At 41.1% G+C, this 12,150-nt stretch overlaps 1 protein-coding gene across 1 annotated transcript in view; it reads right to left on the bottom strand.

The window, feature by feature from the left end:
• The window catches only part of LOC116993623 (ubiquitin-conjugating enzyme E2 J1-like), a 29,606-nt gene extending 17,757 nt beyond the window's left edge, over positions 1-11,849 (bottom strand). Inside the window, exons 1-4 of the mRNA XM_033054452.1 lie at positions 11,688-11,849; positions 2,657-2,730; positions 858-989; positions 214-298 (exon numbers count right to left, since the gene is read on the bottom strand). Coding sequence (XP_032910343.1) covers positions 214-298; positions 858-989; positions 2,657-2,730; positions 11,688-11,718 — 322 coding nt within the window. The 5' untranslated portion in view covers positions 11,719-11,849. The remainder of the gene's footprint in view (positions 1-213; positions 299-857; positions 990-2,656; positions 2,731-11,687) is intronic.
• Between the last annotated feature and the right edge of the window lie 301 nt (positions 11,850-12,150).

Below are 12,150 nucleotides of genomic sequence, written 5' to 3'. Positions count from 1 at the left end.
AGTTTCTCAGCCCTAGCATTTCTCAGTCTAGTATCATTTCCAAATGGTTCAATTTTACTCTTTTTTAACTTTACATTTGACAAATTTTCCCATAATTTTACACCCCAAAATCTGTCTCCTTTCCCACCATAAACATTCCTCATGAGATTTTTTTTTACTTTCAAGAACAAGTTGTTTGACCAGGGTAACATTTTTCACGGAATTGTTACTTACTACTCCACGAAGGCTGCCATGTTTCAGGATGATGCCCTGAGATGCTTAAACAAATTTTCTTCCCCACTTCAAACCTGCCATTTGCCTTCAAAGAAAGGAGGAGGAACAATAAAACACGCTAGAAGTTAACTCTTGAGTTTTGGTAAAAGTCATAAAAATCACAATCAAAAGAATTCCATATGCAATCAATATGTGACAACTGAACTACTGCCAACCTCAGAAAACTGGCATTCAGCTTGCTGAACACAGAACTCTGTCATCTGACTCTATTAATGCATGAAGAAAATCTTCTACAAAACTATGCACAAAGGAAGGCCTTTGCCCCAAACTACATGTCTGCCTTCCTACATCTGAGCAATGTTTTCAACAAAAACCAAGAGGGTCCATGGGGAGAATGGAAGGTTAGACAATCATATCAGCAATGTGATTTCTCCTGAAGGAAAAAACTTCCATTTATTAGGCATAAAGGTTCATGCAATTAGAGATTACCAATATAATCTTGGAAGACTTTGGATCTTCAGTTATACTATACTGTGCCACCTTACAAAAAATAACTTCATGTTAAATGCCAAGAATCTCTCGCTCTCTACCCATGATAAAATTGGTAACATGAAAACGAAAAACTAGTAAGGATGCTTACTTACCGTCAGCAAAATAATGCTGGGTGGTTTCATGGGATATTCAGGTGGTAGCACTATTCGTCCATGATAAATCCCTCCATCAAAATCTGAATCTGGAGGGCCTCTAACAGTGAAATGCCATTCAAAAAGGTTATCCTAGAATGCCCCCATCAATGGAAGAAGAGGGGAAAAAAAAGAAAGAAACAAAAGGAAGCATTAATTACAGAAATAGACAACTCAATGCCATTTTCTTGAACAAGGACAGGCTGAAGAAAAAGTATACAGGGAGAAGTTTTAAGAAGCCAAAATCAAATGGAGAGTTAAGAGAACACAGCACTAAGGATAAAACATTGAAGGTTTCTAGTAATTTCCTTACACAATAATTCACCAAAACCCTCAAATTGATTATCCGAATTCTTTATGCTAGCTGTACACATTATGACAAGAGTTTTATTACCCAACAGATGGGAAACTGAGTCAATTAAGAGGAAACTGGATCTTTGCCTCAGTGAATAATAACTTTTGTAGAACCAAGGGGAGACCTACACCAAGAAAGAACACTAATGACAACCTTCTTCCCTGCTCATGTCAACACAGGGATTTGACTCACACCCCAGAGAATTCCTATTCTCCCTCCTCCATGAGCAATTTTGAAACTGTGCCTTACTGCACAATTTTGAAAGGTACACTTTGAAATCTAGAGGTTTATCATCATTGGACATATAAATGACTTCTCTTTAAACATTATTCCTTTGGGGGTTTTGAGCTAGGATTTGTAGATCAGAACTTGTGCTGCCAACAACTTCCTAAATATTTGCAAGCAGAACAACTCCTACTGTTAGGACAGGAGCCCAAATGAGGCTTGCTGTCAGTGAATGAGATCCCTCAGCTAATGCTAAACACTGGCATTACAGCATTGGGACAGCCCACCTAGTTACAGTTTTTCAAAAACAGGAGATAACTGTCAAGATTTTCAGCATTTCCTTTCATCTGTCACTGTTCTCTTCCCAGTGAGACACTGTTCTAATCCAGAAATAAGATCTTCACGTAGGTTACAAAAGACAGCAAGAATGAAACCTCTCATTTCACCATGGGAAGGAGAAACAAGCTACAGACAAAAACTAGTAGACAATAAGGAATATTTTATAGCACCTAGGAACATGCATTATTATGTGAGCATGTTAAGTGTGTTATGCATTTCTGCAAACAGCTGAAATCAAATCTCCCAACTGAATACCACAGAGTACTGTCTTTTTAAATCAATCCAGTAAAATCAGAAGGGATTCCTGTTTAAGCTTCTAACCACCAGAACTTCATTGTCCTCTCAGCCCAAAAAAGTAACCAGTTATTTAGACAAGAAGCTACTTCTTCAGTTAAATCCCTCAGAATCGCACACATTTATGTTTTTCACAGGTTTTTTCTGAAGTGCAAAACAGCAATCCTCAGAGATCACCTCATGTTAAGTGTTTCAGTGAGCAACTCAGCAACTGAGGCAGATGTCACATTTGGATATAAAAAACTTGACTTAAATATTAAGTATTTCCATAGTCTTTGGAAGGAGATGGGGCAATAAACACACCCATGCTATAAAATTACGTAGGTGCAACGTAAAACCATTGTTAAGTACTTTCACCAATAACCTGGAACTACAAGACCATTGAAGCTGAATTCTGCTGATTTCCATCAAAGGGAAAAAATCAGTTTGCTATTATTTCAATGTGTACATTTTAAATGTATATGTATTTTAGAGAAGTATATATTAAGAGTATATATGAATAAAACTGCCTAATTACAAGCTCTTGCAAAAACATAAAGAAACCAACCTCCAAAGGCTGTGCATGATAATGATCTGTAGGATCCTTCAGTTCTGCAGCCTCTTTCATCAAACGTTTGACAGCTGGAAAAAAAAAAGCATAAGACATGAAAATGAAGAAAATAACTTAATATGCATTACATAGAAAAATACATAAAACATTTCTTGAAGAAGTCTTTTCAGCTAACTAATCTTCTCCAGCATATTCCAGCTTCTTCACTGCAGTTCATAATTCAAGATACTATATAATTACTTACAATGAATAACCCTTAAATGAGTTTTACAAGCATAAAGTTACGAAAAATATGTGCATGGTCACAGAGTTTCTCAACACTGAACACTGGGACTAAAGTAGTTTTATATTAGTAATTGCACCAGATAGGAGGAAAACCATATGTATCATCAACGGTTTCAGACTACAAGATTTACATAGCTAATAACCTCAGTATTTCATGATACAGGACATCGTGTGCATCTTCAACAACTGCTAAAAAGCTTTGACAATTACATGACTACTCCCTTAGTTGACCCTAACGGAGGTCACAGTAGTACTTGAGAGAAATCAACATATCAACAGTACGAGGAGATGAAGTTTTATATTATACTTGAAAACACGTACGCCCAGCCAGAAAAATTTACCCAGGGCCTCTGCAGTTGGAACATGTCACTCAGTGTGAAGACCCAGCTATTTTTCTGTCATAACTTCAGAACAGTCATTAGCAACCTTCTCCAACCTCCCATTTCAGAAATACCAGCATCATCTGTATTTTCTGCATCTCCTTCTTGTGGCCACTTTTGCAAGCTCTGTTACATCACTTATACTTCAAGTGCCCTCATATGCACCATAAATTAATGCCTAATAAAAAAACTCTAACCTTCCTGCAGAGGAATTTTCCTTCCCATCTACTGTAAGAAGTTCTTTTCCTTCTTCACACTTTTGGACAGCTATAAACAGTAGCTCAAAGTGTGAGAATTCCACTTTTTACAACCCAAATAGAAAACCAATTACGTGGAAGTTTGCTGCTGCCACAGGGAGGTGTCAATTAAACACCCTACAGATCCCACCAGGTCACATGCCAGCTAGCAGCATTCAGGCTCTGCTGAGTAACAATTTGTCTCTTTCCTTTCCATTAAGGTTTACCAGTTCATTAGAGAGGAATAATAAGAAAACCAGTCTCGACCAGAAAAAGGGTTGGACCCAGCATTGCTTCACAGCCAACAAGGCTGGACACTTGCCCTTAAAAGAGTGGATGCAGCAGGATGAGCTAATTCAGGAGTGAATACCCCATGAAGCAGAACAGTGACCATGGGAAGACTGAGAAACAACAAAATCTAATAAAGACAGAGCAGTCATGGACATGGCAGACAACTGTTACTGAGATTTCCCAGCTGAAGGACCAAGACAGAAAAGAAATACTTTCTCCCGTAACAGCATCATGTGCAGTCACCAATGTTAAACGGAAAGCTATTAGAGCACAGTACCTTCCATTCTTGGGGCATGAAACATAGCAAAATCTAATTTATTTCTCATATATCATAGAGATAATTTGCTTATAAGTTTTCAGTATTAAGCAACCCAGGGCATGTTAAAAATCTATCAGGTAACCTAACTTCAGCCTTCCAATACCTGAAGAGAGCCTACAATAAAGATGGAGAGGGACTTTTATAAGAGCATGTAGCAACAAGCCAGGGGGAATAGTTTCAAACTGAAAGAAAGTAGATTTAGATTAGATACTAGGAAGAATTTCTTTCAAGTGGGGATGGTGAGGTACTGGAACAAGCTATCCAGTAAAATTGTGGATGCCCTATCCCTGGAAGCATTCCAGGTCAGGTTGGACGAAGCTCTGAGCAACTTGGTCTAGTGAAAGGTGTCCCTGTCCATGGCATGGGGGTTGGATGTAGGTGATCTTTAAGGTGCCTTCCAACCCAAGCCTTTCTATTATTCCCTGCTTCTAAGCAGCACATGTGTATGCAGAAAGGCTGAGAGCTGGGCTTGTTCAGCCTGAAGAAGATGCTCTGGGGAGACGTTACTGTGACCCTTCAATACCTAGAAGATGTTTCTCAGAAAGAAGTAACTTTTTACCACAGCCTCTAGTGACGACACAGGAGTAAATGGCTTTAAACTCAAAGAGAGTAGACTTAGATTGGACACATGGAAGGAACTCTCTACAGTGAGGGCAATGAGAAACTGGAGCAAGTTGCCCTGGGAAGTTGTGGATGCCTCACCCCTGGAAGCACGGAAGGTCACATCGGACAGAGCTTTGAGCTGTGATCTAGCACAAGGTGTCCCTGCCTGAGGCAGGGAGGCTGAACTAGATGACCTTTAAAGGCCCCTGCCAACCCAAACCATTTCATGTTTCTCTTCCCACACTGCTGAAAAATACCAACTGAGAGGTTGCACAGAAAAGCCTGGAGCAGTAAAGGTTCATTCTGAGAATGTGTGATCCAGTGAGAAAGCATGAAATTTGTTTCTTCTTGAAGCACAGCAGTGGAAGAAACAAGCATAATTCACAAAGTCTGGTATTTCTGCAACAAGTCATGGTATTTCAATCTACTTAAGTCACACTGAGTCACTGAGTAAACATTTGGCAATGGCAAGTCTGAAAAATCAGAATGGTTTGGGCCCATCTGAAATAAAGAACAGTAGACTGTCAATAAAGTCAAAGAGTACAATTAATTCAGCCAAAAAAAGGGAAGTCAAGACATTGAATTTGTCTAAGACAGGTTTTAGAGACAAAACAACCAAGTTATTTTTAATGTGACATAACCATCAGTGTGAAAAATAATCACACTTTCACAGATACACTCAGAAATACTCAATCAACGCTCATCAAAATTAAATCCTGAGGAAATTAAGTTTCTGGACTACAGATTACAGGAGAGCTCCCACCAAGCAGAAGGTGTGGGAGCTCTCCACTGCTCTGTGGAGGAAAGACAGAATACCACAGGTCAGAGGCTCTGCCTGACAGTCTGCCTCTTGTGTTATGAAAATTTTCTGAATTTAAAGCCACCAGTTTGCTTTAGGACTGAGTGGTAGTGGAATAACAATTAATGAGCAAAATGTGTACAATATATGCATATGCGATTTGTAGATTTATTTCTGCCAAAAAAATAATGTCCAGTCAAATTCCACTTGCATCATAATTTACTTCAAGCTACCTGAAACTTCAGCTCACACAACTGCTTCTTTTGAATATATTTGCAGGTCACATTCAAGCACTCCTGCTATGTGTCCAACCAGACAAGTCTGCACCTAGTGGCTGGGGAAACCTTCCGGACACAGAAAATGTAAGTGATCAGTCTTTGTAAACACCAGTGTGACTGTTTAAAGGGATGACAGGATGTGAACACTGGGGGTGTCTTCATAGTAAATCTTTACACCTTTTCTTTAAAAAAAAAAAAAGAAAAGAAAAAGAAGGTTGTTGTGCATGACAGTATCTTCCTCAAATGTACAGCAACCTTTTCATTCTGAAATGAATTCTCAAACTTCAGTTTGAAATCTCAGTGCTACTGTTTGAAAAAGAAAATACATAATGAACAGATAAATAACGGAATCCAGAATAGTTGCCATAAAGCTAGAAATCTCTCCATCTTTCAAGTTGACTTATCTAAGCTGAGAAAAGAACAATAAAACAACCTGACAGGTTTTACTGCTTTGGCAAACGTTTTCTACCTTTTTATTTATGGCTGCTATTATTATTTTTTTTTCACTTTAAGCAAGATTTAGAGGTCTATTCAGGAGAGATACAGAAGAACTAGTAACTTTTTCCCAATGGCTCCACTGACCAAAACAGCACAAGTAAGGATGCAATTTATTTATTGAACACAGGTTTTCCAATGAAAGTAAAACTCTCATAAAACCCTTCACCTCAGAGAAACTTTTATAACTACTCCATCCAATTAAGCAACTAGTAAAACACAAGTCATCTTTGTTATGTGTTTATCTATTAATGAGGCTACTACCTACAATTAGGAAAAAGACAGTAACAGAAATGTTTTTAAAATTAAATCACATGAACCCTTTGAGACAACCATCAAGTTCCTTCAATTATGTGCATGTGTCATGGATGACATTTTGGGTGGGTGTCTTCTTAAATCCAGCTGGTTTTGCTTTCTTCCCCCCTCCACTCTATACCTGACCGTTGAGCCAAGAGTGCCTGACCCACGGCTGGTGTAACCATCAAATAACTTCAGAGGTTACAGTGCAGTCACCTGCTGAATCACCAGTCTCCACAGTAGCCCAAAGCACCTGGGAACCCAAACTGCATTGGCATTTAAAAGAAAATCTCATTTACTAAAGGTAATGTTTAAATTTCTTGTAAGGGAAAAAATAGCAGAGAATTACACTGTCAGTAGTTCTACTGCATAAATAATGGATCACATCATTAAAAAAAAAAAAAATCAGGATTAAGTTTATGTGTAAAGTACCTAGGATTTCTTGTAAAAGGACAACACTTTATGAGCTTTGACATTTTAAGTAAAAAGAAAAACCCCACTTTAAGTCATGTGGTCACTGAGGCATGTAAGAAAATGTATTTAAAGAAAAAAGTCACAGTAGCTCTTTGATATGGAAAACCGTATTTTTCAATTTTTTTTTTTTTTTTTGCCGTAGTCTCTAGAGAATGTTTATTAAATCTAAACACACAGTAACTCTAACAGGTTCACAGCAAGCTGCATAGTGTCACTAGGACCCGTGTGTCACCTTGTGGATGTGATTCTCCTGGACAGCTTAGAACCTGTGAATGATGTGTGATCATTTGTAAAGTAAAAATAGTAGAAATAAATCCAAAGCACAGCACTGAACCAGCTACTAGGAAGAAAATTAACTCCATCCCAGCCAAGACCAGGACATTCCTCTGGCAGTTCCTTTTTCTGCTACAAAACAAATGGAAACATCATTTGCCAAGAAACAGGCCAGCTGTTTTCCATCCTCGGGGTCTCAATACATCCTTTCTCAAGACCCATAAGCCTCCTGAATAGCTGCTTTACATCTTCATAGCCTCATACACATTCTTTCACATGACTAACAAGCCTCCTCTAGTCATATAAAGTATTAACAACTATTAAGAAAAAAACAAAAAACTTCTAATTAGTCTTGTCTCACTTTTCTCTGACCCTCAGAAACAGCCAATCTTTAGTCCTCATTTCCCTCAGGGCAGCAATTGTAGTTGCAATTGAAAACAACTGTTCAGTCAACACAAAGGGGGGCAAAACTTTCAAAACGCAAGGTGCTTGTTGAACACACTAGATCTAACAATGTCTTCAGCCTTAATAAATTTTAAACATCAGTTCAACTTTTTATTTTTAAACAATCTATCCTTATTTCATACAGGGAAGGTACTAAGCAGCACAACAGCTACTGGCTATTTCCTATTACCTCTGTTTTGTTAACAAAGAACTGACGCATACTTGTTGGCACAGAACACTTACTTGTACAAAATATGCAGTGGAGAAAGAAGTATAGTCTGCAGGAAAAGCAGCAGTCGTATTGAAGATGACAGCTAAGAGGATCACAATCTCAGCACTATTATGTTCCCTACGCCTCCAGGATCCCAAAGCAGTGCCCCTGAGCAAAAAATGCCTCCCTCCATGTGCTCTCCCTAGGCCTGCAGTTCCCTCACTAATCAAATGCTCCATGAGACGGTCTGCTGAAAGCAAAACAAACTCTGCCCCCCAAAAAACTAAAAAGCACGGTTGTTTTGGGGCTCTGTGCGAGGCACCGTAAGTAGTTGTTCATAATTCTTCAAGTGTCTGTGCTAATACCCACTCAGATAGCCTACACAAAAAAACAGTCACTACAAGAGGAGTAACTACAAGATTTTTTTTTGTCCTTAGCAAGCTAAGGGTCACAGATCTTTGGGGAAAAAAAAGAAGTTAATAGATTATTCCAAATAGCTGTCTTATAAATTTCAGAAAAAAGGGATGTTCCTGAGGCACGAAAAGGATGAAGTCTGTACTTTAGTCAGCTGAGCTTTAATATCGATGGGAGAGGTTTATCAGCCATGTGGTAGTAGGCTGATATACATTGACTAATCCATTTTGAAATCCTACAACAGAAAACAGCTTGCCCTTTTACAACTGCCAAAATACACATAAAAATATGAAGTTTACAAGACTTTGCCTTATTGAAGCAATACAAAGAAGCCTGAAGTGTTCAATATGAAATTTCATCCCTTCCAAAATTAACGGTCTTTTTGGGAAGAAATAAAAAATAAACTCAAGTTTATAGGCAGTGTGAAAAAGCACCAGGTGAATGCCCCCATGGCTCCTTGCTCTTACAGAGGGCAACAGGAGCTGCTTGGCCAGCCCAGACCTGCACTGGCCACGGCCTGTACCTATAGCAAACCAAGACAGCCCAGAGCTGTGCTGCCCCTCACTGACAGATGTGGTGTGCAGGGGGAACAACTTCCTTTTGTTGTGGAGACTTACCACCTTTCAAATATGTTGGGATGAGCTATTTAGGGGAAGAAGATGAACACACTGCCTAGCAGCAATCAGTAGCAGGACAAAGATGTATAGCAATATTGCTCTTTTGTGGTCTGCTTGAAAGCACACAGAAAGTACAGCAATAGAGAGCCTAACTGATGCCCACTCATCAATCTGGTCTAGCACACTCACAGGTGAGGGACCCAGGTATTAACTACAGATAAAGTACAGCTCCTTCATAACGCTGTAGCAGAATTTGGCTGAAAATAAAGGCACATGTTTCTTTTAACAATATGTTCCTATTCAAAATGTGTTTTCATCTGCAATATTACATTAAAGCAACTTATACTAAAAGGGTTAGTAGGACTTGCCCTTTTAAAAACTACTGAGCAGACGAAGTCACCATTTGCAGTTTGCTCAAGTCCAAAAGCAGATTTCAACAGTAGAAGCCTCTTGTACAGGTACAAAACGATTACTCCTTCACTCAGGCTCAAGATAGCACATTCCAAATCCCTAAAGCTGACCTAAAGGTTAGCTTGGTTCTTCCTCTATTAAAGGCAAGGCAACAACAAGAGGCACAAGGACAGCTACTCATCCTAAAGCCCTAGAGGGCTCCGTTACCAAAGTAATCCCTTCAGTCCACAGACGACACAACCCCTTGAAATAGAAAATACGGTAGACTTACTTTTACATATTTTAGTGCATTTACATTAATTGAAACCACCTTAATATTAAGAATATTCTACAGTTCCATCATAAATCTTCAGTTGAATGGCAAGAGTAAGATAATACCTCTAAACTGAAGATAAAACTGGAACAAGATAGGAATTTGTAGAACATACACCAAAATTTTAAGTAATTGCATATGCTTATCTACCTGTTCAGCAAGTAAAGTGCCAGACCAAAGCAGTGGCTATACATAATTACCATCAACTCATTTTAATGGATAACTGTTAAAGAAACAATATTTATTTTAAATATTTTTGTTTATATTTATTCAACACATTTTTGCCCATCTGGTCAGCAGATGATTTCACACATCTTGACTATTGAAATCAATGTTTTAAAACATTATAAGAAATTTTAATAAGTTTTTTACATACTTTACAAACTTTTACTATCTATATGGAAAGAAATAGTTTAATATATTAATATGTGACTGAACATGTTTAACTTGGAGAAATAATATTAAGCCATTGTATGGATTATTTATCTTTGTCACATAAAGTTAATTTTGCTATGGAACAGCTGGTTCCAGCTGGTTTTCAGCACCAACAGGTGCTGAAAAACAATTCCAGTAAATGTGATTTACTCTTGAATATAGGGAGACAAGTAACAACAAAGAGGAAGAATATTTCTAAATTAAGCCACAAATATTTGCCCTCTCCACCCAGATCCCAGGTGCTTGTCATACAGCACACCACCACTGTTTCCCATGACGTGGCAAACCACAACCAGTGAGCATGTTTGTGTGGCCTTGTAAATTCACTTAAGCCACACATCCTGCACATCCCCCTAAAAAATGTATTCCTTCCTGATATTTAAAATGACAACAAATTAATAATTTGCTTAGTGATCCTTCTTATCTTTCAGTTATGCAACTTGAGTGTGAGGCTAAGCGACACAATTTAGTAACAGACACATCATCTGCATGAGATATGTTTGTAAACAAGCGTGTCACTGACATTTGCAAGGTACAAGTCATCACAACATTCAGTTTCTCCCCACCTCTCGTGCTGGTAACGTGATTACAAAATAAAGCCACTGTTCATCACAATAACATGAAGCTGAAAATGCCTGTTTCTTAACAGCCGGTTAGGGGAAAGCAGGGGCAGGACAGCAACTCACACACAGCCCTACCAAGCCCTTACAAGCTGCGGGAGAGGTTTTGCCTCGGCAGTGTCAGGCCTCTGGCTGTGCAAGCAGCTCCCAGGAGGTGAGACCCTGGCACAGCCGGTCAGAGGCCACTGCTCCGACACAGCCACACGGGGGGACATGGCCTGGCCACTACTTGCTTCCTAGGAATCAAAACTTTCTCTCTCACTTCAAGGATTCAAAAGAAAACCCAGGAGTTACAGGCATGAATTTTAACATGCAAACGTGTCAAACCAAACATGCGAAGAAACACAGACACGCAAATAAATAAAGCCTGTACAGCAGCACTTCTGCAAAACAAACTGACGCCACACAGGCCAAGTTACCCTTGGCAAGCCGTCCGCTCACACGCACCCATTCAAGGGAGAAGGCGATGCCCCGGGAAACGGGCACGGCCACCTGACTGAGCGTTCAAAGGTACGTTTACACAACCCACCAAAAACGCGTGGGCACACAGACACACACACAGACCTGGCGCTCAGCGTGTTTTGAACCGAATTACAGCTCAGAGGAAGGTTTCACCGCCATCGCACTGCAAAGGCGAACCGAACCCGGCCGGCCTCCGCCTGAACGCCGCCGCCCCGGCACGGGGAACCCAGCGCCGCGGCCCCCGGCCCTCCCCTCCTCCCGGCCCCGGCCCCCGAGATCAGGGGCAGACCCAAGGCGGTTCGCTCGCTCCCAGCAGCCCGGGCAGCCCGTACAGACGCGGGCAGCCACCTCCACCCGGCCCCGCCGCCTACCCGGGCTCTTGAGGTTGTACCGGGCCTCCATGGCAGCGGGCACCGCTCGCTCCCTCCGCAGCAGCTCCGGCAGCGGGGGCAGAGGCTGAGGAGGAAGCCCGGCCCCGGCCCAGCCCGCCTGGCCTCGGGACACTCCCCTGACGTGGCAGCGGCGGCGACAGCCCCGCCGTGACCGCGGGGGGAGGCACCTGCGGCGGCGGCACCGCCCCGGGCCCGGCCCCGGAACCGCAGCCGGGCGGGGACGCGGTGCTGCGGCGGCCGGGCCGCGGTGGCTGCGCGAATGAAAATTAAATGGCTCTTCTGCGTGCTCGGCTCGGCTCCGCCCCGACCGCAGAGGGGGTGGGTGGGCGAGATGCCTCCGGTCCTCGGTGGGTTTGAAAAGTGCGGCTTGGAAAAGCGGCTTCCAGGATCCCGCAGACCCAACGCACTCCCCGCCCAACAGACTTCACTGAAAGACTTTGTA

Source organism: Catharus ustulatus, chromosome 3 (assembly GCF_009819885.2).
Source record: "Catharus ustulatus isolate bCatUst1 chromosome 3, bCatUst1.pri.v2, whole genome shotgun sequence".
NCBI classification, from domain to species: Eukaryota; Metazoa; Chordata; class Aves; order Passeriformes; family Turdidae; genus Catharus; species Catharus ustulatus.
Note: the sequence above shows the minus strand (reverse complement) of the source record. Positions and strands in the feature narration are given on the sequence as shown.